The following is a 27,445-nucleotide window of genomic DNA, read 5'->3' on the forward strand; positions in this document are numbered from 1 at the left end:
CTTGTCATAAAGAAATCTGCAGTATATTTGTAAAGACTAGTCACAAAGAAATAAAAATAATTAATTGCATAAGAAAGTTTATGATATCACACAATCCTAAAGAAAGGAATACTAAGATTTCAATTGTGAGAGGTAATGCCATGAAAAGTTTAAAGATATTTCTTGGGCATGAATGAACTTGAACTAGAAACAGGGAGAGATTATTCAGAATTTTATAATGGATTCCAACAAGAGAAATATCTGAGTTAAGTAAGAGTGAAGGAACCATACAACACATATTTAGCAGGAATGAGAGCAATTGCATCTAACATTGAGGAAAAATGCCTGGGTAGCAGCTTAGAAGCTAGGTGTGGAGGACTATGTATATCAGAATATGGAGGCCCAGTGTGATGGCTCATGCCTGTAATCCCAGCACTTTGGGAGGCCAAGGCGGGTAGATCACCTAAGGTCAGGAGTTTGAGATCAGTCTGACCAACAAGGTGAAACCCTGTCTCTACTAAAAATGCAAAAATTAGCCAGGTGTGGTGGCAGGTGCCTATAATACCAGTTACTTGGGAGGCTGGGACAGGAGAATTGCCTGAACCTGGTAGGCGGAGGTTGCAGTGAGCAGAGATTATGCCACTGCACTCCAGCCTAGGTGACAGACAGAGCAGCGAGATTCTGTCTCCAAAAAAAAAAAAAAAAAAAAAAAAGAAGAATGAAAATTGAACATGCTATGATGCTATGTTGAAGTAGGTTTTGAATTTTTTTTAATTAAGAAAATGAAACACTCAATACTCTAAGTTTAAAAGATATGAATAGAGAATTGAAGGTTTAAACAGCCATTGAAAAAACTATGAAGGTCAGGGAAGTTTCTACTAAAGATTTCAACCTTCATTTCAACATTAATTTTCTCAAAAGCACTCTGCAAAGACACTGCATTCCTCAAGGACCTCCAGAGGCCTCCCAACAATGGTGTCAGCCTACAACAGTGGGGTAAATAGCTTTGATCGCTTGCTTGTAAGTTATTTTACTTTTCCATTTACCTACATATCTTCCTGCAACTGCCTGTGGAGAATAATGGCTGCCGCTTCTCTTCCAGCTTTCATATCTTACATGAATGCCTCTTATTGGCAAGATCTAACCAAGAACCATCTAGAGAAAGGATTGCTGGATAAAAATGTTCCACGTGTGTCCTCCAAAAGGCAGAGCTAACTTTGGAGGGAAGTAGCAATGATGACCAGTGGAAATTGACATCTCAGCAGGGAAGGAAAGATCGGGAGACGGAAGTCGACTCTGGACTTTCTGTCCATTTTTACCCAAAGCAGATCAATTCTAAAACTATACTTTGATATAATATTTAATTTGAACAGAGAATTGCATTAGTAAAATAAATTTAAAAACAGAATGAGAAACACTTAAAGACCACTGTTTTAAACAAGTCCATTCTATCAAATATATGATAGCTATTGTCATGCCTTAATTTTATTCTGGCATAGGCAGCCATTTTTTCAGCTTTTCTTCATATTACATAATCACATAAAATTTACTATTCTTGTTATTCTAATCTGTTTCTGTTTGCCACTCTCTATTACTTTTAAAATGTTATATCCAGAATTAAGCACAGATTTCATAATGTAATCTAAGAGAGTACAATGGGACTATTTCTTTCAGTGCTGCTATTTTGGTGCTATCTCTATATTCACGCAGACATAGTTTACATTAATGTTTCAGAATTAATTTTACACTTCTACCTGATATTGAGCTTGCAATCAAAATTCTCCAGTATTTTGCATTATTCATTGCCAAGCTGAGTCACCTACCCAAAAGATTTTGGAATTATTTGCACAAATTTAGTAGCTGAAGCCAAATACATAAGTGAAATTTCCAAAGGAAAGATGACAGATAATAAAGAAGAGAAATATAAGTAGCAAATTAAGGTCTGGATAGACCAGACCTTTGGTCTTTGAAGATCAAGTTTACCTCTAAAGAGTTTGGGCAAGAAATTTAAAAATTTTGAAAGTGTTACTCATGTATTAAGCAATCAGGCAAATAATTACAGTCAAGAGAGAAGTTAATTCTATCCCACATGTAGTAGAAAAAATGGAATGATTTGCTGTTAAAGCAGTTAAGGAGAAAAGAAAAACACAATATGTTTGCTTTCAAAGCACAGATTGGGTAGATTAGATGAGAACATATGCCTGATTGGACAACGATCAGAGGCAAATATGTGATGAGAAATCACATTATCAGATGCAAAACACTCATTTTAAACTGCTGGAACTGAAGAGACAATATAGATCTGGGAAGACAACTGGTCAGTAATTTTTCTCTAAAATAGTTACCATAAACATCTGTAGAATACCAGAGCATCACATTTTCAAAATAATTTGAAATCATTTAAATTTCAGCAGATATTATATATCACAGTCTAAGAAATAAATTAATATGCAGTCATTCAGAATGTTGAGTACCTTAGGAATCTTCTATATTTCTGTTTTAAATATATTTTCCTATGAAGCATACCTTTTAAAGTCTCTGAAGAAAAAATTTGTTACTATTGTGTGATAAATTGCAGAACAGTCCAAGCAGCTGCAAGGAAAATATTTTCATTATTAAATTAATAATTTGCAACTAGACCAGAAGGGACCATTATCCCTCTGGATATGGAGGCATATTGTTCTTTGGCTTAGTTAAGCCAGGAGCTCCTAAAGGTAATGAAATGTGCCTAATGAAATGGTGGCAGTTGGACTTTGATATTTTGGTTGATGAATTATTTGTTTACTTTGATTTGCTATGGTTCATATAATCTCAAAGGTAGCATCGTGTCTGTCATGGAAAATTTCTAAAGAAGGATTTGACAATAGAATTACAAATCGTGTATCTTCTTCCTTTTATTTCTATATTTTCATTTAATTTAGTAATCTGCTTAAAGGATTAAAAAGGAAAAAGAAAATAATTTTGAAACTCTGTTTCAAAATGGCAATCAGAATACTTTTAAGTGGTTGACTCATTAGCAATTAGAAAAAGTGTTCAATTAGAAACAAATAGCAACCATAAAGCTTAACGATATTTATCTCATTTTAATTCTTTCTTTGAGTTGGAGAGAAAAATTTCCATAAGACTTTATTAGTTGTTTCAATAATAACAATGAAGACATTAATAAAATGAATAATAATATCACAGTAAAAATGGGTAGCATTGATATAGGGCCTCTATGCCAGGCACTCACTCTATTAAATGCTTTTAGAATGATTATTTCTAGGATAGGTAATATGATGGGTATGAGACTTGTAACTGGTTATTCTATCCTAGAATGGAATTAATATTTTTAAAACCCCATGCTATAAAGTACACAAATTTAAACTGTACAATTGAAATGGCTTTTAGATTCTCTACAAAGCTGTTAAATATACACACCCATATATATATATATGTATGGGTATATATATATATATATATATATATATAGATATATATACACACCCATATATATACAAACATACAGGGAATAAAAGGCAAAAATATAAAATAGGCTTCAATTTCTTCCATAAAATCATACTGGCATAGCCACACCAAATATAATATGCTGTGATGGAGAGGTTTAAAAAAATGCAGAAAAATGTATAAAAGGGCAGCTGTGGAAGTGAAGGTACAAAGGTAGATATGCCTGGGGCAATTTTGAAAATCAGTTTAAATAACTTTATTAATATCTATCAATATGTATATCTGTATTGCCTGTTGTGTGCATAAAGCCATAAAGAAACTTCCTAAATGCAACACGCGGAGGTTCCTGGAGGGTTGTATGCCCAGAAAGGGCCTGGAACCTATGCACCCCTCTCCTCATACCTCGCCCTACACATCTCTTCATCTGTATCCTTTGCAGTATCTTTTATAATAAACCAATAAATGTAAAATAAAATAAAAAATAAATCCACAAAAGAACAATAAACCAGTATAGAATGTGTTTTTCAAAATTAGAAAATACATTATGCTACACTATAGCTCATAACAAAAAAATGTGCCAAGCATAGAAAACTCATTTTAAACTCAAAAAACTTGCTAATGCCATGACAGTAATTATTTTTACCTCTGATAACACAGAGTGTGTCTCCATTATTAAAACATTAAGTTTCCTTACCATTGTGTAGCTGTGGGCCACCTTCATTAATTCAATGCATCCTTGAGCATCCGCGAAGGCTCGAATTCCTAAACAGTTAGATGGATGCAAAAGCTTCATGAGGAAGTGGCAGCACACTTCCACCACCTGCGGAAGCTGAAGAAGGCATGCTGCAGCAAGAAGGTTCTCAATGGTGTCCTCTTTTAATTCCAAGCAGCCTAAACATAAGCAAAGGTAATTATGAAACTCTTTTAAAAACATGAAATAATATGTATCATAATATTACTCAAAACATTAGGCCAATCTGCTAGAACAGATCTAAACTGAGATTGATAATCAAGATAAATGTAACTCGGTAAAGGTCACCAATAGTTTTAATAATTTTGCATTTCTTATTTCATTTAATATTCAATATCACTCAGTAGATACAAATGCAGTTTCAATCAACGTATCTGTATACACGTCTGTATATACAGAAATCTGTATACATTCTGTATATACAGAAATGATATTTCTTCCTTTGATTGTGAAATAAGGAAAACAGAAAAATAAGGTTCAGAATATATGCCTACAAACTTAGGAGAGCAGAGATTCTCTAAGTATCTGACAAGGTATATCTTTGTATACGAATATAAAATATCTATTTGTGGATATTTAACATATGTATATACATTTATAAATGCATGTGTTACAGGTTGGTAGTAGTGTACTTAACCCACTGTACTCATGTTTAAAATTGTCTATAATTTTGGTTTTTAGTTTTTTCTTTGTTTTTGTTTCCCCGTTTGGTCATTTTATCTTTTTGTTTCCCCGTTTGGTCATTTTATCTTAAAGGCAAAAAAAAAAAAAAAAAAAAAAAAAAAAAAAAAGACTCTTTAGTGTTTAGTGTTTCCTCTGTTTTTCTAATATCCAGAATAATTTTTTTAAACGGATCTGTTTGTCAAATGTTTATAGAACTTATCTTTGAAGTTTTATGGACTTAACTATCTGGAATTACATTTTGATTAGTAATTCAATGAGTTTGATGGTTTTATTATCATTTAGATTTACTATCTGTATCTGAGTTTTACAAGTTATACAATCTCAGAACTGGTTTATTCCATTTTTCTGGCACAGCCTATTAGTTTTTCACAACAAATATCTCCAGTCATTTTTTTTTTTTGAGAACATAGAGTCAGACTACATTTCTCTTGAGTTAGATGTGACATCTAACAAGCTCTTGTCAATAGACCATGAGGAGCAGGACGTGTTTTACTACCAGACCAAGGCAATTATGATGTGCATCTTCTCTCCTTCTCTTATACCAGCTAATTACAGGTGTTAATAACACCCAAGTGTATGGAAGACACACAGGAAGTGTATTCTAATTAGCCAGTACCTGTAATTATGTGAATTTTTCATATTATATATTGCTTATTTTTCTTCTGTCATTTCTATATTATAAAATTAAACTTTTAAGTGGATTGTCTAAATAATCATTTGAATATAATTTTTTGTTAATAAACAATATGCAGCAATATTAATGAATAGGATTTTTAAGGAGTATAATTTTTTATTAATTTTGATTAGAAATTACTGATCTTACTGAATATGAATATATGCACTTTCACTAATGCTGGGATATTATTGCCATTTTTATTTAAATGATTCTTCACCCCTACCTTTGCTTCCTCCATTTTCTCTTACAGACTATTCCTTAGGGGTACACTGAATTTTCTCTTTCTTTTCATGTCTGTAAGTTTTTTATGTTTTCCATTCACTAATTCTCTCTTTAGCATATCTATTGTTTTGTATAACCTTATATTTTTTTTAACTTCAATGACTATTCAAATTCATGGATAATTCCTTTGTCATATTTAACATACTGTTTACTCCTCACTTTGTAATAATTTATATAACCTTTACTTCTAGAAATTTTCCCCATGGGAATTACTGACATCACAGAATTTTAATACATTCATAAACAGCAGTTTTGACACAAAGATTAAGAGATTTTAATACTATTTGCATTTTGTCTTGATTATTAATTTCTTCAAATCCTACTCTGTCTTTATGTAATTTCATTTTAATAATAATTAGCCCAAAATATGTATTTATGCTCTGAGTTCCAAGTCAACCCAATCAGATGAAGCCAAAGAAAAAAGAATTTTTAAAAGATGAACAAAGCCTCCAAGAAATTTGGAATTATGTTGAATGGCTAAACCTAAGAATAATTGGTCTTCGTTGACAGAAAGTCAACAAAGAAACAATGAACCTAAACTATACCCTAAAACAAATGGATTTAACAAATATTTACAGAACATTCTGCCCCTAAACTGCAGAATATATGTTCTTTTCATCAACACAGGGAACATTCTCCAAGATAGACCAGGAACAAGTCTCAATCAATTTAAGAAAATCAAAATTGTATCAAGTATCCTCTCAGACCACAGTGGAATAAAACTCAACATTTTTTAATTCCAAAAGGAAACCTCAAAACTATACAAATACATGGAAATTAATAGTCTGCTCTTGAATGATCTTAGGGTCAACAATGAAATCAAGGTGGAAATTAAAAAATTATTTGATCTGAATGATACTAGTGACACAACTTATCAAAACCTGTGGTGTACAGCAAAAGTGATGCTAAGAGGAAAGTTTATAGCAATAAATGCCTATATCAAAAAGTCTGAAAGAGCACGAATAGAGAATCTAGGGTCACACCTCAAGGAACTAGAGAAAGAAGAACAAACTAATCCGACACCCAGCAGAAGAAAATAAATAACAAAGATCAGAGCAGAACTAAATGAAATGAAAACAAATAAACAAAAGCAATCCAAAAGATAAATGAACCAATAAGCTGGTTCTTTGAAAAGATAAGCAAAATTGTTAGATCATTAGTGAGATTAACCAAGAAAATAAGAGAGATTCAAATAAACTCAATTAGAAATGAAATGGGAGACATTACAACTGATACTACAAAAACACAAAGGATCATTCAAGGCTGCTATGAACATCTTATGTGCAAGAACTAGAAAATCTAGAGATGAATAAATCCCTGGAAATATATAATCCTCCTAGATTAAATCAGAAAGAAATAAAAACTCTGAACAGATCAATATCAAGTACCTAGATTGAAACAGTAATTAAAAAACTCCCCCAAAATTCCAGGACCAGAGGGAGTCAAAGCTCAATTCTATCAGACATTCAAAGAAGAGTTGGTGCCAAGCTTACTGAAACTATTCTAAAAGGAAAATCTTAAGAATTTTAAACCTGAGAAAATAATATCCTATTTTATTAATTTTTCTGAATCTTCTAAATTTGACTAAAGTTTGAATTGTTTCATTTATATTTTCATTTATATACATATTTTTTGCCTGAGTAAAGCATACATTGCAGCTTTTAATAATCAATGGCAGCCTTTAGTGCCTACATATAAGGAATACCTTAGTTTATTTGTGAACTTGGAAGGCAGGTTTCACTAAATTTGAAATTTGAATATAAGACTTTAGGAAAAATGTAATTTTATCTAACTCTAATTATGCTGTTCTTTAATTGAAATTTAAAAGTATATTGTTGCCTGTTTGTGTATATTTTTTAACTTTGTGGTGTTACTACCAATTTTTCGTAGATTTCTCCTTTTCATCATGAATAGTTTTATGACATAATAAAAAAGTTATCTACTTTCAAAACTTTTGGACAGAATATTTATTAAGAAAGTCCTTTATGCATAATAACTATTTTTTCATATCAAATTTTGTTTTCTGAAATTTTTTAAACCTATAATAGTTTGAAAAACCCACCCATATACCCTTCATCTGGCTTCACCCAGTGTTAACATTTTGCTCTATGTATGTGTATGTGTGTATTTATGTTGTAGCTGCAAAATTACTTGAGAGTTATTTTCAGCCATCACATGTCACCCCTAAATGCTTCAGCATGTATTATCTAAGAACAAACGTATTCTCCAACGGAGTGGCAATATAATTATCATACATAAAATTGATATATTTGCTACGACATACACTTCCCAAATGTTCAAATAGTTTGCTGTGTAGCTTTCTTTGATTTTTTAATTCAAGATCCCATCAAGGATTATATGTTACATTTACTTATGGTGTTCCTTTAGATTCCTTTTATCTAGAACTGCTCTCTTGCCATTTTTTCATCTATAAATTTATGTTAGTGAAGAATCCATACTAGTTGTTTTGCAGAATTCTTCCTTTTGGACTTATATTATTTCCCCTTTATTAGATTACGGTGAATTTTTTTTCTTTTTCTTTTTTGTTGCAAGGACACCATATAGGTGATCTTGTACCCTGCTCCATCATGATCAAAAGGCTCCTGATGTCAGTGTGTCCCATTTTTGGTGGCTTTAAGTGTCATACAATGTTTTAGGCAGTATCTGACATATTTCTTCATTTAATTTTTTTATAATTAAAGAAGAATTTGTTGGATGATAGATACCTTTGCTTTCAAATATGACAACATGGATATCAGATAAAAAAGACTCATATTTTATTTATGACTTTCACTGAAAGCAAGACAGTAAAGAAATCTAAAGCATGCCTCCAAGCATAAAAGTGAGTTGATGAAGGAAAAAGAGCAGATACACTGCAGAAAACAGGTTGGAAAATACAGTGATTAGAGTAATATGAAAATATGTTTATTATATATTAAAATATGGATTTGAATGATTTTAAGACTGATTACATCAGTGCTAACTATTGATATATATTTTAAGGTTTGTGGAATACCATAGCAAGCATGAGCAAAAAGTATTCTATAGGTTACAGAAACCTATATTTGTATATCAATTTTTGTTTCTTTTTGAAATGTGTACCTGCTGTTATAAAAATAAAGTTAAAATAGAGAAAATAATACGAACACATTAAAATATGTTATTAATTTTAAACTGATTATAACACTTTTGTATTCATATATACCTTCAACATATTGTTTTGACTTAAAACTTCAGAGGAATTTTACCTAAATTGTTCAGTAAAGTTGTCAAGAAGACGGTTGCATACTTCTTAGCATAGATCTTGAGAGAAAATCAGATGGAAGACCTACATGCTGATGGCATGGTTTCTATTGACTTCATTTTACTGTGATTTTAGAACATTGGGAGGGTGACTTCCTGTAATCTAATTAACTATTTCTCTCAATATCATTTATGCAGAAAAGAATGAGCACAGCAGACCTGAACTACTACCATCCTCTGAAAGGCCTGCTTTCAAGGTTTTTTCCAGCTGGTATTTGAGAACTTAGATTTCAAGAGGATTCTCAACATTAACTGATAAAATTGACTCACTGTGCCTAAACTGTACAAACAATATGGTTATATGAGGAACACCTTTTTTCCCTTCTAGGAGTCTGAAATTTTGGTCTGTGTTAGATAGAGGCCTATGCGATCAACACCTAATAAAACTCCAGGCACTGAATCTCTCTAGTGAGCTTCCTTGGTTGACATTTCACATACTTTGTCACAACTCATTGAAGGTAAAATTAAGTATGTTCAGTGGGACTCCACTGGAAGGGAACCCTTGGAAGTCTGTACCTGGTTTCATTTGGGCTTCGCCCCATGGGTAGTTTACGTTTTCTGATTGTGTTATGTATTATTTTGCCGTAACAATTCATAGCCATTTGTAAAACTACATGCTGAGTCTTGCGAAGTATCCCAGTTCATCATTGAACGGGGCATTAGTCTTGGGGATCACCCAACATAGCATTCTAATCAGAAGTCCTGAGATGGTAGGGGAATGTAGAGAGACGCTGTGCTCAGAAGCTCAAAGATCAATATTGCTAAGATTTCATTTCACACCAGATTAATCTATAGATGTACTACAACAACATTTAGAATCCCAGTAGGCTTTCTGTGAAAATTGCAAAACTGATTATAAAATTCATATGGAAATACAACGGACCTACAATAATCCAAACAATTTTGAAAAATAACAAAGTGAGAATAAGAGCACTACCTGATTTTAAGACTGGTTACAAAGTTTATGCAAAGGCACAAAAGTAAGTCATTTGGAAAAGATTGTCTTTGAATGAGTCAGATATGTGTACAAAAACTTGTATTTGATGTATACCCCAAATGATATACGAAATTTACTCAAAATGGATCATGCATCTAAATTCAAACATTAAACTATAAAACTTTTTTTTTTTTTTGAGATGGAGACGCACTCTGTCGCCCAGGCTGGAGTGCAGTGGCGTCATCTCGGATCACTGCAACCTCCACCTCCCGGGTTCAAGTGATTCTCTTGCCTCAGCCTCCCAGGTAGCTGGGATTACAGGCACCCGCCACCATGCCCAGCTAATTTTTTGTATGTTTAGAACAGACGGGGTTTCACCATGTTGGCCAGGCTGGTCTCAAACTCCTGACCTGTCTCGGCCTCCCAAAGTGCTGGGATTACATGCATGAGACACCGCGCCTGGCAGCTATAAAACTTCTATAAGCAAACTTTGTTAATTAAAAATTTATTTGATAAAATATCAAAAACATAATTTCTCAAAGAACAAATTGAGAAACTAGACTTCATATAATTCCCTGCAAGATTGAGCTAAGATCATGCCACTGCACTCCAGCCTGAGTGACAGAATGAGACCCTGCCTCTAGTTAAAAGAAAGAAAAAAAAAGCCACTGTAAAATATATTATTAAAGGAATAAAAAGATGAACCATAAAGCAGGAAAAAGTTTGCAAATCATATCTGATAAAATATTATATACAGAATATATAAAGAATTTTCAAACTAAATTTTTAAAAAACTGGGCAAATGATTTATACAGACATCCCGCAAAAGAAAATATATGAACAAAAAATGCTCAATATTATCAGTGCTTCAGAAAATGCACATTACAAACACAATGACATGCCACAACACCTCTATTAGAACTACTTGTGGAAATGTGAAATGGTAGAACTACTTTAGAAAACAATTTTGCAGTTTAATCTCTCCTATGACTCAGCCATTCTGTTCCTAGATGTTTGCTCAAGAGTAAAGGAAGAATATGCTGATACAAAGTCTGTACATGAATGTTTGCAGAAAATTTATTTTGCAATGGCCAAGAACTGGAAAGAACTAAAATGTTACTTGACAGGTAAATGGATAAACAAAATTAGAGTATGCTTATTCAATGGAATATTTCATAATAATAAAAATAAAATAATTTTTGATTATGGAATATCATGGTTACTTATGTTGAGTGCAAGATAATTAGGCTGAGTGAAAGAAACCAGACAGAAAATAAACACAAACTCTATGATTAACTTCAAAATTCTTGAAAATCCCAAAAAATCTGGTAGGTAAGGAGTCAGATCACTGATGCTTATATATTAGGTGGGGATAAGGAAGGACAACAAGATAGATTGCAAAAGGACATGAGAAAACATTTGACGATTATAGATATATTCATTACTTTGTGGTGAGTATATACATATGCCAAATTTATCAAATTATACAGTTTGCATATATGCAGTTTATTATATCTCGATTATTCATCAATAAAGCTTTAAAAAAGAATACTCAACTGTATTTTCAAAATATATTTAATAAATGATTTGAGTTGACAAGTAGATAGAAACATTTTCTGAGTGCTTAAATGCAAAGAAAAATCAAACAAATATACGATATTATAATTTACATTGAGGATGTGTGATTTTTTTTCTTCTTTGTTCTTTTTTTTCTTTTTGAGACAAGGTCTTATTCTGCCATCCGGGCTGAAGGGCAGTGGCATGATCCTAGCTCACTGCATCCTTGAACTCCTGGGCTCAAGTTACCCTCTTGCCTCAGCCTCCCACGTAGGTGAGATTACAGGCATGCACCACTAGGTTCAGCTATTTATTTTTATTTTTATAGCAATTAGGTGTTGCTATGTTGCCCAGGCTAGTCTAGAACCCCTGGCCCCAAGCCATCCTCTTGCTCTGGCCTCCCAAATTGTTGTGATTTACAGGCGTGAACTACCATGCCTGGCCAATAATTTTTCTGAATGTTTGCAATATATAAAACATGATTATAGTCATGACAAGTCATATATGCTATTATTAGGTTGGTACAAAAGTAATTGTGGGTTTTGTCATTACTTTCAATGGGAAAATTGCAATTACTTTTGTACCAACCTATCATATGAAAAACATATTCTTAATATAATCTTAAAAACTTGAGCCTGCCATACAAAATTGTGTGGTGTGTGTGTGTGTGTGTGTGTGTGTGTGTGTGTGTGTGTGACGATCTTCCTACTCCATCACTGTGGCTAATTCTTGTGTGTTTCCATCATCCCTTGTGAACATTCTGAACCCTGTTGATATCTCTATTATACTCTCTTCCTTTAAGCTCTTTCAGTGTTTCATTTGTTTTCTGCTGGGACTCTGACTGATAAAGTGAATATTGGATGTGGACAGTGAGGAATAAAATCTCAGAGGATTCCACATAGTTTGGCTTGGTTGTTCAGGCAAATGGTGTATAACTGACCATTTATATTGGAAAAGTATATTACTATATTTCTTTATATGTGTGTGTATTTTTACCTTCCCAGATCAACACTCGAAAAAAGATTCAGAGGCAGTATGTCAATGTAATAACTTACAGGTTTTTATGACATTTTCTTGAAACATATTTATTCAGTCTAAATTCAAACCCCTGATAATAATACACTTCATAATAATTCAGACAGATTTTTTTCAGAGCATCTCTCAATTATTTCCCCGAAAAAGAAAAAAAAAGAATTTTCAGAAGGTATATGTAGAATAATATTTTTATTTATTGCTAGCTTTGGAGGTTAAATATTATAACCATTGTTTTTTTCAGAGTTTTAATATTTTATTTTCTAAAACTTGGACTATATCCAATGAAAGAATCCATTTGTTAAAGCCAGAAGGCACAAATGGAATATTAGCCAGTGTCAAACTTCAATGCACACAAATTAAGCTACCTCATGCATGCTATATTTCTTTATATATATAACCTAAATATTGCTCGGCCAGACCTAGATGTAAAAAGGCAAAAAGCAGCCAAGTATTTGACTTAAAAGTTAACTTTTAAAAAAGCATGGAAACTGCTAATGGAAAGAAAAGTAATTCTACATTTTCATTCACAGTTGATTTCAAGGCATAATGTTCTCAAACAAGCTTACTAAAAGGCAAAACCTACATGTTTTTAGTTAGATGCCATAGAAAACTGGCTTAAAAATACATGATAGCCATATTAAACTTGATATACATAAGAAGTCGATGTTTCTAATAAAAGACAACTTTTAGAGATTGTTTTCAAATAAAAATGAAATGTTTATAATCTCTCTTAGCAAGTCCAGAGGAACTTTGTCTCCAGAGTTAATTAATTGAGAGGGTCAACACATCATCAGGAAACAGGCATCTCCTCAAGTGACTTCCTCAGTTTCTCTCATAGTTGCCATAGTTTTAGGTTTCAGATTCAGACAGGAAAGCACGTAGCAGAAGAGGAACTATTTCTTTATGTATATATCTCTTACATCAGTGAAGAAACTTTTACCAAAGAATTCCCAGAAATTTTTCTCCATGCTGACTTGGCAAAAATTGTGTCACATAATCATGCCTAACTCAATCATTATGAAAGGGGTGAAATACAAATAATTGGTTTTGATCCTATAAACTGCTTATAAAATTGGAGTCACCCTCCTCTGATTCAACTGGGGGACTAAACAGGGAATACTTTTTAAATAGGATTCCAATAAGGTGTGCTACATTTATCTACAATTACATCTTAAGTAAATGCTAAGGCCACTGTATGAGTAGACTTAAACTCTGTTTTTCTATAAGATATTTGTATTTATATTGCATTGACATAAAAATATGTAAAATAGAATAGGAAGGAAAAAGTGAAATTTATAGAAGAATATGTATCAATGTGGTTCTATTTCTTATTAGACACATCGTCCCCTATTAACAAATGCACAGAGTATCCATATTTCATCTACAAAATCTGTTATATTGAAAATGTGTATTTCCAAAGGTATTGTTTTAGAAATGTGCATTCTACCAGACAAGTGCAAAAAGTGCCTATAAAATTCACAAAGTAAATTAAATTTTATCTGTCATCATTCTGTTAAACTGAAGAAGAAACAATATCAATGTCACTCTAGAAATTCAAACCTCAAAACTGACATTTTTAGTAACTCATAGGTATTTTAAAAATATAGTTTTATATGAAAATACTCCTAGATTTACAGAAAATTACAAAGTTAGTACAGCGATTTTCCATATAACATATAACTGTTTCCCCCATTATTAACATCTTACATTCGTATGATATATGTGTTATATTAATGAACAAATATTGTTACATTATTATTAACTAAAATGTGTACTTCCTTTACATTCCGTAGATTTTTTTTTCTTTTCTTACCTAATGTCCTTTTTCTGTTCCAGGATCTTATTCAGAATAGTACATCTCATTTACTCTTTCTGTCTCTTTAGGCAACTCTAGGCTGTGGAAGTTTTCAGACTTTCCTTTTTTTAATGACTTTGACAGTTTTGAGGAGTACTAATTTAATATTTCATAAAATGTTCGATTGATATTTTGCTGATTATTAGACTGGGGTTATGAATGAAGTTTCTGTCTCGTCACATGCTATTTAAGAAACATTATCAACATGACTTATCACTGGTGATAGTCATCTTGATCACGTGCGGAGGTAGTGTATGTCAGGTTTTTCCACTGTAGTGTTATTCTTTAGTACCTTTACATACTGTACTCTCTGGAAGAAAGTCCCTATGCACAGCCTACACTTACGGAGGGGGGGAGTTGTACTCTGTCTCCATGATAGTGGAATAACTGGCATAAATACTTTTGAATTCTTCTACTTGGGAAATTTGCCTATTCTCCATCATTTATTGGTGTATTCAATTATTTATATCAGTTATTTCACAGGATTTTTTGAAAAAATGTTTCAAAAAAGGAAGGAGAGTTAAAGGGATTTTAGTTTAGGCAATTTACACATATTCTTAACAGTTAACAATGAAATTTAAATTTTACTGCAATTTAGAGTTTTGCTGTCAAAATTATTCCTTATTGCCAATTTGTACCACTTTATTGGCACTCTGGCCTCCTCTCTCTCTTGTCAGAGAGAAAATCCTAGTTGTCTTCTAAAAATTACAGCAAACTGATTTTAGAAAACAGAATATAAGTTCTACCCATGAAATTCTATAATCCTAGAGCTAATTAATCTGTAAACCATGTCATACATGCCTTCCAGCCACAAGAAAGACATGGTTATGTTTTTTGAGTACTAATTACATCTTAGAGTTCAAGAGAAACTGTTAGAAAAGTCATAAAAAGCTATGCAAAGAGCAGTTCAAAAGTAGCTGCCACAATACAAGCCATTATTCGTTCTATTTCTGTCTGTCCACCTTATTCCTATAAAAGTCCACTGCATGATAGGTAAGAATTAAACATGACAGTAGCTCAAATTTACTTAAATTGCTTTAAAGCTACTCTAATTACATATCCATCATTTGAAGAGAACAAGGAATTGTTTTCAGAGTAAAAGCAACATTCCCCTGACTCACATCAATGCATAGGTGTTAAGCTCCCTCAACTTTAACAATAGAGTACATGTCTTATCTTCAAATTTATTATAGTTTATGACTCTGTCCCTAATCAACTCCATAGATTTTTCCCACTCTCACTAATTTCCATGAAGTTTAACCTAAAATAGCATGTCATGCAACACTTGAGGAAATTTTGATTGTAAGAACAGTGAAAAAGAATGATTAACTCATGGCCATAGAAGTTATTTAAATCCTTACTTAAGTAACATAATTTGTCTATCTAAGCACCAGACTTATCAAAGATACGTTCTTTTGGTCATTATTTTAATTTAGGATACCTTTATGTAGAACATATACTCTTGAATTCGGCAGAGATAATTCAATTCCCTTTAAATTAATTGTACCTTGAACCCAGTTGAGTTTGATTTTCAGATTTAAATATTCTGTTGCTTAATGCATGAAAGTATTAGAGACTTGTGCTCCTGGACAAAATAATTTGAACTTGAATCAGCCCACAGAAGCAACAGTTCTATAATTCATCGTTACATACACTTTTGGCTAAATACTGAAGATGTCTAAAGTAGCTTATACAGTGTTATATGTATATTTAAAATATTTTGAATATTCAAATGAAATATTTGTCTCAGATTTTAATATAACAACACCCGTGTTTATGGTGAGGAAAATGTTTGCCTTTGGTTTATAATATAACTGATTATGCTTACCTCTTTGTCTTGGTGACTGAGAAGAAAAACTAATTGGTATGTCATTTCTATGAATACAAACAGAGTTTTAAGACATTTACTTATTGTGAAAATTATACCATAGTTGTTTTGATTTGAATTTGAATGCCTTTCCAAGTATTTTTTTATTTGACTTATAAAGCCTTATACACCATGGATATTTAGAAATAAAACTAAGATAAAAGCCATAACTTGGTGGCTTATGTAAGTGGCTTAATTTTTTTTCTTCTTCTATATTCTACACCATCAGGAAACTAGAAGGGAGATAGAAAAGGGTAAGTATAAAAGAAGGCAACTTCTGCTGGCCAGATTTTAGCAAATTGGTAGGAACATGTTTCTGTAGAACCAGGGTATATTGAAGTTATCCGCAGAGCTCTTCCATCTTGAGATGCTTAAATATTTTATTCAGTAACTTTGGTGGATTTGATGTAGAAAGAAAAAAGTTGGCAGTTTTAATAGTTTATCTCACATTCTGCCCGGATTGGGAGTTCTACCATCCTATCCTCTGTGAGGCCACCATACCCACTTCTTTACTCTTTACTCTTTACTCTTGAGGTTCTGTGTTGACAGAGATTTTGTATTTTTGTTTAACAGGTAATTTTTTATGACGCTCTATCTTGGTTTCCAAAATATGCTTCATATGTTACCTCCTTACCTTGCTGCTACCACTATGGGTCATTTTTAAAGATCATCACTTTTATTTTCTGACTACAAACATTCATGCCTTTCTTGAAATCTTCACATCTCACAATCCATATTTAAAATCAATATTTCTTAGCCCCAGTGAACTGTAAGTGCAATAATTACAGAGTGCTGCTGAGGGAGCATACAGATACAGAATTTCTGATAAGTATGCAATTCTTTCTGAAAACACTATCCAAGCACATTGAGTTATGTCATAGGTTATGTGACTGTTATTTCCCGTCTTGGATAGTGCACTTTGAAGCCATCTTAAGATGTGGAAAACTTAAGTTAAATAAATGTAAGCAAGGGGGTTTGAGTACAAGGTTCTAAATATGTTTTGTTTAACTGAATTTGGCAAATAAAATAGTAATTTGTAAAAATGATTCAAAAATGTCCTATTACATCATTTTTGAATTAGTCAAATTTGTCAGTTAATCAAAAATGCTCATTAATCAGAAAGCAGAGTGCATAGCCCAGGAAAACACATGAAAATAATCAATGGCATATATTTCCAAGTAGTATTCACATTTTTCAGGCATGGATCTATCACGAATAAACTTATATTTTAGATAAATGCAAAATAGATTTTACATTTTTTCTTGTAAGACTGAATCCCATTACCAGTCTTTAGAATTTCTTTATTGGTTTTTATTCTGCATTATCCTCTCCTCTCACCACACCTAAACATTTCTTTAGAGAAGAAAATATGGGGTGGGACAGATTCATCAGACTCATGTAAGTGCCATTTGGCTAGGACATGTTCTCTGGTTCAGTATTGTGACAGGAGTGAAATAATAGCTACTATATGTAGAGATGAAAACTCAAGTTCACAATCCAAAGGAATCAGTGATCAAGGTATTCCTTCAGAACATCTTCAGCATGCAGTTCACTTCCAGCTAAAATGTGTTTTCCTGGTTGGATTGCACTTAGCATCCTTCAACTGAGGGAGACAAAGTGTTTAAAATTAAAGTGCTTCGTGTTCCCATTATAAGTGTCCTTTCCCAAGCATAATGGGAAACTGGACTGTTCACTAAAAATGGCTAAGTGGTAATTTACAGAAGTCTTAAGAAGGGTGAAATGACAGGGTTGTTTTGCTTGTTTTTATTTGCTTGTTTTCCCCCCGTACTATCAGCAAATCATATCATCTCTACCAAATTTTAAATGGAAGATATTAACAAATAGTGAAAACTGAAGTAAAATAATGTTTTCAAAGATAGGTATTATTTAAAAACATTTAGGAAATTGGTGCTTTAGTTGATTCACTTGTAAGATAAAGTTGAATATTGTGAGGCATAGCTAAGATTTGCACGCAAAGTTCTTGAAAATGTTAATAATTGAATGTTGTAATATTTTTATGATTCTTCTTCAGATTAATAAAATAAAATTAGACTTAAAATTATGAAATTATGAATGCACAAGTCTGAGGATAACATTTTAACTAGTGCTAAGAAGCATCAATGACAATTCTCCATTTGGTTATCATCTATATAACTTCCTCAGGCTACTCATGATTTGATGTACAACAATATTAATTGTAAGAAAAAAATATATGATGCCAGTTGTTACTAGGTCAATGGAAGGTCATGCTTTTCACTCAATGTGACAATGACATAAGTAATTATGAGCAGCACTGCCTCTCATATTAAGCAGACAGAATGTTGAATAACTCCAGATCTAGTAGAAAAGATGTCAAAATGTCCATGGAAAAATTAGGCCATGATTTTACATCTTATAATAATTTTGTTGACATGTAAGCTAAGATGCCATTTCTGTATCTGACAATATGATATTGACTACCCACCTATCTCAGAATGTTGCTGTAAGGACCAATTAAGATAAAACATGACAAAATCATGAATATAATATACAATAAAAATCCATCTCAAATACACAAGGTAGCAAAATCATAAGCTAGTTGTTTAAAAAATGCACCATTATACATGTATACCAAATCATACATCTGAATTAAAAAACATATTATAATGCTGAGACACATAATAAATTGGACTCGAAATTAATAAAAGATTGATAAGCAAAGTGAATATCCTCACCCAGTTCTCAGCTGTAATTTTTATTCTTATGGATTGTGAAAAAGATTTGAAAAAACTTATAAAATCACACATTATGAATAATCATCATAATTGAGTGTTTGCTGCATGCTAAACTTTATGCTAAACTAGCTTAATTTTATAAGTTTGCTCCTTAAAATAACCCTCTCACTTAAAGACTGTTATTTTCCCTTTTTACATTTAAGGAATCTGAAGACTTCATAAAGTTAAGTAATTTGACCAAGATCCATAACTGTAAAATGGAGAAGCCCAAGAGATATTTCAAGTACTTAATGAGAAGCAAGAAATAGGTGCATGCCAATTAGAATAAATGTCCAGTGATCAGAATGAACACTGGGCTGCCCACATCACACTGAGTGGTAGTTGCATATCCATTCAAGTGAAGGCCAAAATAAGTCTTGGATATCTAGTGTTAAGTTCTACACACTACATTTACAAATACAAAGGAATAAAGTGTATAAGTATTTTGAAAGTACAGGTGGAAAAATCCTAAGAAGATATAGTGAACCTTATGATTAAAGTAGGAAAATACATAGCAGGTACCCTGAACACTTGGAAAAATGGTGATTGAATTCAATTCAATGATTCAGTTCTTAGCTTCTCACAAAGTAAAGGAAAATGAAAACAATTATAAGACTGAGAGCAACAATAAAATAAAATCCACAGATTGTTTAAGGAAGTAAAGTTGATTACGGGACCCAAGAGATTTTTCTTACTTCAAAACCCAGAAAATAACTGTGACTTACATTGTGGTAGATACATAACCCTTACTCCTAAATATTAAAAGTCACCTAGCTATTTCTTTTGCAGCCTCTCTATTAAGCCCCATGGCACAAAGCCAAACACTGTTCAATAACAACAACAAAAAGCTGTATAACAGTCACAAAATTGAAATCGTTTTTATTGTCTATTTTGGCACAATACTTTTTCCCAAATTAGTTTCATATGATAGTACTAAATGTTTTACACACACACACACATTTTAAACATATATATGCACAAATTAAACAAGGTTTCTTGCTAAAATGATGGAAAGGTAAGGATTTGATGGTGATATAAAAATTATATTATTGATTTTATTTTTATTACTTTTATTTTGTTACTGAATATACAGGTTGTTTAAACTTCCTCTGAAAATTTATTAAATGAACACTTTAAAATAATGGGCAATAACAATACATAAAACCAGTCTTTGAAGGCTCAGTTTCTTAAATCGAGGATAGAATTTTCCATCTAGTAAAAGCCTTAAGTTTAAAACTAATAATGTACTAATGTGCTTGCATAATTCACACCACTTGAATTAAACCAGTAATAAAAATGAAACAATAATTTACTTCTAATTACAACAAAAATTCTGAAGGGAGTTTAAATGGTAAAGTCCAGGCTGATATACACTTTTTAATAATAAAGCAGGACATTCAACATCTCAGCCTCTATGTGTGTATATTTATTTCATTCAAATGTTTGGCAGCAAGCAGAAGCTATCTTAACATTTCTTAGCATGGACAAAGACACTTTAATTAACTTCAGTGGCGCACAACCTTTTTTTACAAGGAAGTTAACACTTCAATATGATTAAAGGTCTGCCATTTGGCAGTTTAATTTCCTAACCCTCTTCTTAATATCACTACTAGATGGACAGCTTCCTTTATTTAAACCTTGTCCTTATCAGTTCTCTACAGGACCTGACACTTTGTTAGTAACTCTGCAATTCCATATCCCATATTTGTTAGAACTCTATTTTCTTACACATCAATGAACACAGTATATTTTCAAGTATGTCAGGATAGTAGAGACTATGTAAGAGATAAACTAGGAGGAAATTTCTATCAGTCTAAGAGCAACTTTAAAATATAGTGAACCTCAGTGCACCCTTCCAAATATATTATAGTTTTTCTTTTCCTTTCAAAACATGAGCATCCATTTTTGGCTGTGATTGAAATCCTAATGTGCGTGCAAGTGGATTCAAAATCAATATTTGTTGTTATCAAAAATCGTTTTGCTCCATTCTTAAATGAGAAAATACTAGGAGATATGTATATATATATATATATCAAAAAATGTTTAAACCAAAATAAGATAACACAAAGTTGTATTTAGTGCTAAATTTGAAGGCCCTTAAAGGTAAGGAACATGTATAATCCAGCATATTTTTTTTCAGACCCCATCATAAGGCACAGTACATAGTAGACATATGTATAGTAAAACTTGAGTGTTGTTCAATGCATTCACAGGACAAAGACCATTAGGCATTAATATGCTTAAATTGTAAGGCACCATTGCCACCTAAAGGGAACTAGCATTAGATGGGGATAAACTATGAACCAAACCTGCACTCAACCACTATATAGCAATATGATAGTCAGTTTAAGCTACTCAAACTATTTTGAGAGCAAGACAGCTATGAGTCACTTCAAGGAACTCCTATCATTACTGATACTCTATAAAAGTACACAAATCTGGTAGACACAATACCAGTCAATTTAAGTTCTGATGTTCCTATTCCAGTAACACAGTCAAAAACTTACTATTGATCATTTCAAGGTTACTTTTACCTCATTGATTGGGCAGCATTAAGAAATTTAGAGGCTTTGAATATGTATATGTGTCCTCGTATTAATTTAAAACAGACCAACACATTTGTGATCTATCTCAAGAAGATTTTACAAATGCTTATTTGAAATATGAAATATGTAATTTTCAAAAAATATTTTGGTGTTTCTGCTTTGCACATGCTTAGCATAGAAAAACGTTCCTCTATAAAATGTATAATGTTCAGGATGGAATATCTGAAGTTCCAGATGTTGCTACTTCTCTAGGTGATTTGAACATAGAGTGATAAGATATTGCATGGCCTAATTCTCTTTTCATCTCTGACCTTATGCTTCTGAGGATGACTCATACAATAACTCCTGAATAACTTTAACTTCACCCTGCCAAATCAAAGGCTTATTGAAGATTAAATGATAATATCTCAGTTTTCATTTCTATTCAGCCTAATAGAAAAACGGAACTACAGAACAGGAGCTGCATTAGGTACAGGAAAATGCTCACAAAGCTGTTTTTAAGTCAATTTGACACATCTAAACTGAGAATGCCAACAAGTGGATAGTGATACATAGATTTTACTACTTTTAAAAACAAAAGTAAAGAGCTTTTGCATTATGCCCTGCTCCATATAATCCTGTGCGTTGCCAAATTTGTTTAAAGGTTTATGACATTTTAAGCTGTATTCTATCAGTTTTTTATACAGATGGTTCCTGACTTATCAGAGTTTGACTTTCAATTTTTGGTCATTATGATGGCATGAAAGCGATAAGCATTCGCTATATTCCTTGATTTGCAAAGAGGATAGCACATCCAGATAAATCCATTGTAAGTTAAGGAGCATCGATATATATAGTTTACATTGTATCTTTTTCTAATACACACTGTAACCCTTTTCATGCCATAAGTGCTCAAATATTGTTAGCAGAATTATGATTTGATTTTGAAAAACTGATATACAATTTTATAAGTACTGATATACAATCTGAATTCCAACTAAGTATTTTATTTACAACTTAAGATACCAATTATAAAACAGCACTACATTATAACACACACTGTTGCTAAAGTGAGCCTTTGCTCTTTACAGATGGCTAAGATCACAAGCAGATTTTCTAGTAGAAAACGGTGAAGAAAACCTGATTGAAAGTCTTAAAAGAAAAAAAAATTGAATTTGCTTATACTGCAAATTAAGAATTTAGAAAAATGACATGAACTTCATATTAAGTTATAATTATTTCTCTAACACCAGTGTAAATTTTCTTTCCATTTCTCTGCTGTTACAATGTGGGAAAAACTGACCTTATGTTGTCTTTTATTTTAAGTAAAGAAACTAACTTCATACCTTAAAAGTAGTCATCATTTTTTCACAACCTCATCATTATCCTAAATAGTTCCAAGAATTATTATTTTTTCAAATTCTTTTGACACAAAGACCTTACTGGGTTTTTACTCTATTGTACATATTGCTAAGTATTAACCTTTTCATATTTTTTTCTTTTAAGAAATTTCTTTTGAACTGTTATCACCATTGCTGTGTCTCAATGATACCAAGGCCATTCTTACCAGTTACCAAATAATATTAATAATAATAATAATAATAATAATAAATGTAAGTCTACATGTTTGCTTTAGTTCTTACTGAATTTCTCTGAAAAACTTGATCTCATTGCTTCTCATCTAATTTTTTGGACTACGGGTAACAAATGTTGGATGAGTTCAACAGGGAGAGTGTTTCCCATATCTTAATATGTACAATTTTTTACTATATAAAATTCTATAGAAGTTATTTTTTCAATCAAAGATTATAAACTATAATCATTGAAGCTTATCTCAAACATTCATTCTAAGCATGCTTTAACCATGCACTTTGTCCTTAATTTCTAACTTAATAAGACAAATTACCTACATCTGGTTCCTTCAAATCTTACACATTTTTCAGAGTTCATAAAATGTTATATGTTCAAATCATTTGAAAGCACTCTGACCTATCTCTATTAAACACATTGCTCCTACAGCTAATAATTAACTATCAATCATTGACATAGTTGATCCTCCTTAGTTTCACCAAAGCCTCTGAAAACTTAAAATTAAAAAAAAAATACATTTTCTCAAATGGCTGGACTTTTACATCTATTCCCACTCATTCATTTTTTTTCCTGTTTTCTGGAATATATTTTTAGCTTTCTTTAAAGAAAAGTCTTAGATATCTGTTAGCTGGTGAGTTAGGTAGATAGTGCAGTTACCTCCTATGCTTCCCTTTCTGTACAACTGATCGCTTGTTCTTTCCTGTTGTTATAATTTGTTACATTGTATATGACAAAAAGCAAGATACTTGCCTTATGTCATGCCTGCAATTTTTCCAATAATACCTGATAAATATTTTCCTCATCTAACACATTTCTGTAAACTCATAACTAAAAATTTAAGGTATTGGAGCACAGGCCAAAGTGGCAGCGGCAGCTGAGAGGCATTTTTGTATCCTGTCCGCCCTCTACAAGCAGAGCCAAATCTGGGTCATTATTTCAGCAGGGAGCTTTGAAACACCTTCCAACTTTGTACAGCAGGATGCTGAGTGTCTTTTGACCCAGTTTTGCACACAGGAAATGCAAGACTGCCAGACCATGGAGCCTGGAAGTGTTAGGTTGTTAGATCTATGTCATTTTAGTTGCTGGAAGGATTCCTAAAATGTTAGCTTCATGATTCTTCCCTTTCCAGGAAACAATAACGTAATTATGCTGGCTACCTCTTGGCTCAGAGATAAATATTCCTCCATATGACTGTTTCAGGTTGTATGCAAATTGAAATTGACCAAGATGGTCTTAATATTTGCCTCAGTTTCACTAAACTTTGGACAGAATTCTTCCTGACTCTATGTTGACCCCTCTTTTTTCAGAATACTCATTTTAAAAAAAACATGGAATTGTAATTTTTTCTCTAATCCTTTGAGATGTTTAGTCTTTTTAAAAACCTCTTGCTAGTTTGCTAGTTTTACAACCCAGTAACTTTGTTTATTTCTCAAAGGCCTGAACATTGTATCTTTGAAATGTAAACAAGGGAAATAGCTCCCCTATGCGGCGGTTTCCGGAGGAGAGTAGAAGACTAACCTGGGTGAACAAATTGCTTCAAGTTGTAAAACTATCCTCTCCCAAAGATGAGAAAGTTTACTTTTTCTTTAGTAAAACCAATTAACAAACACAGATGGGCCTGTGCTCTCCCTCTGACCTTGGCACTTAAAAACCCTCCCTTCCTTCGTTTCAGTGAACTTCAGACTGAGTTTGGGTGTCTCTCTCTCCTAATGCAATATCCTTGAAGAAAGTCTTCTTTACCTGTTTAATTTTGTCTAGTATGATTTTCTCTTTATCAAAATATTACTTTAAAACTATTAAGACTAAAAAATGTCTGAGTATTTTCCTCACATTGCTGCTTTGAGATTAAGCAGCCAGAGCATGTGTACTTTTTTCTTTTTTTTTTCCAGGAAGCTTTTTTTACTGAGTGTTATCTTAGTGTTAGCAAATCCTTCTCCAATATAAGTGAAATCCTAAAAGAGGACAGAGTCCTCCTGGTTCCCAGGTGTTTGGACTCCACACCTGGGTCCAAAGACCTGGCTGATCTTCACAACGTCACCTCTTGTTTTTGTGTTAGCAGAAATGCTGTAAAAATAAAACTCCTTAAACTACGTTCCTGCTGCTTTAATAACTAGGCCAGAACCTGCCTTTCTTCGTCTCACACCAGTATGAAGAATTTAGGTAAAATGAACCACATTTCATTTATAAGAAATAATACATAAACCAAACCATCAATATATACTGTCTGCCTTGGTTTCTTTCACAAGATTTTATGTCCTCTTCTTCTTGCTAAATGTAAATAGTTATTAAAAAGTGTAAACCCTGATAATGCTCTGTGTGTTGTATGCCTTCTAACTCTCTTAACATTTGGCATTGTATCATATTTATGTCCTCATCTACATCTGTTCATTTCGTCTGTGAGCTTCATGAGGGCAATACACAGATTTATTAGTTTATTCTCTACAAATACAATTAATACTTGTATATTGAGTAACATTCAACAAATGTTTGCTACAATGGCAAAATTATTTGAATGCACTAATAACACAATGCAAAGATTAATAGAAAATGTCAACATAGTAGATCAGAAAAAAAACTTTAAAAATGTCATTTGCACAACTCTAAGTACCTTTCTTTATTGTCCATTTCAAATGATTTGTCAAGTCTGCATTGACTGTTCTGTGAAAATTTTTACGTTAAAGTAACACATTAGAGGGAAAAAAGTTATTTGAACCCATCATTTCCAAAAGAAAAGACAATTAGAATCTCTTTTCTTTCCTAAGCAAACATGGACATAAACAAATTATTATTCAATAACTTGTATCCACCCTGTTTCTCTCTCAGGTTCTACTATTTACTTATTTATGTAAGCCAGTTTAAATCATTTGTAGAAGAACAAAATGTATATGTATACATATATACATTTGTAATTTCAGTGACAATAAAAAGTTAGTCTGATTTTTTATCTACTAAATAGTTTTCAACTGAAAAGATACAGAATTTTTTTAAAAAAGCTTTAAATCTTGTACTTAAAGGAAATGAGCTAAAATTTATAAGACATCAGTATGATGTTATAATTATTTTGCCATACCTGTATATGCAAATTGGACAAGGTCCCAGAGAGCATTGGGGTCTATGCCTTCCATTTTGATCTCCTCTTGCTTGGCTTCACAAACATCACTTGTAAACATGGCCGCAAAATAGTCGGAGACCGAACTCAGAACAAGCCTGAAAGAGTCACAGGTTCTAATTTAGGTCTTGAATGTAAGGGAGAAAATCACTGTGTCAACCAGAATGCAACGCAGAGTACAAAATCAATCTATTGACCAATCAATTAATGCATTTTATTTATTGCCTCATGAGTTGTACTTTACAAAACTGACTCAAAAAATCTTCCCCTAACTTTTCATAATAGAGTATTCTCAGACATTTTCTTCTATCACTTGAACAATATTTTGTCTTTCACATTTAGGGCTTCAGGCCTCTTAAATAATACATTATAGTTTTCTTTATGTAATGACCCACCTTTCACCATGCTAACTTTCCCCACTGAACTATCATGAATTTGAACGCATAACGTGTATTGATCTGTTGGTGAGATTTCTATTATGTTTTGCTTATTTGCCTGTTCTTGTGCCAATAAAATAGTATTTTTAAATTATAAATATGTCTTTATAACCAATAAGGCAAATCCCTTTCTTTAATATTTTAAATTGAACTATCAGTAACATTTTATTCTTTCATAAGTAGAGTTTTAGGCTTTCAAGTCTTAAGTAACTTTTTAAGTTTTAAAAATAATTCCTAAAGCATTTTGATTTAAAAATGCATTAATTTTTTATTTCATTTGGGGAGATTTGACATAATTTTCATATAAATTCATTCCATCTAAAAGTATAAAATATCTATCCCTATATTCAGGATACTTTGTTTCCTTTTCAATTTAAAGTTTCCCTGAAAATTGGTATATAGAGTCTTGGTTGATTCTTATATTGTTACAATTTTGTTGGCTTTGTGTATACTATCTACTTTTTATTCTATTTTTTGTTGGTTTTTCTGTTAGAATTTATTAATTGAGAAATTCATAGATTCATCCTTTATCTGGTACATCTGGTGAATTATGTTTGCTAGTTCTTTTGATTCTGCTATTTCTTTCTACATTTAGGTAGATGACTACATCATCTGCAAGTTATGTTCTTTTGACTTATTCCTGTTCATTCTGTATAAC

The 27,445-nt window shown here is 32.1% G+C and overlaps 1 protein-coding gene across 1 annotated transcript in view; it reads right to left on the reverse strand.

Moving 5' to 3' along the window:
• The window catches only part of KLHL1 (kelch like family member 1), a 423,432-nt gene that overhangs the window by 242,493 nt on the left and 153,494 nt on the right, over positions 1–27,445 (reverse strand). The window contains exons 3-4 of the mRNA XM_024230886.3: positions 26,312–26,448; positions 4,121–4,317 (exon numbers count right to left, since the gene is read on the reverse strand). Of these exons, the coding sequence (XP_024086654.2) occupies positions 4,121–4,317; positions 26,312–26,448 (334 nt within the window). The remainder of the gene's footprint in view (positions 1–4,120; positions 4,318–26,311; positions 26,449–27,445) is intronic.

This window comes from Pongo abelii, chromosome 14, assembly GCF_028885655.2.
Source record: "Pongo abelii isolate AG06213 chromosome 14, NHGRI_mPonAbe1-v2.0_pri, whole genome shotgun sequence".
In the NCBI taxonomy this organism is placed as follows: Eukaryota; Metazoa; Chordata; class Mammalia; order Primates; family Hominidae; genus Pongo; species Pongo abelii.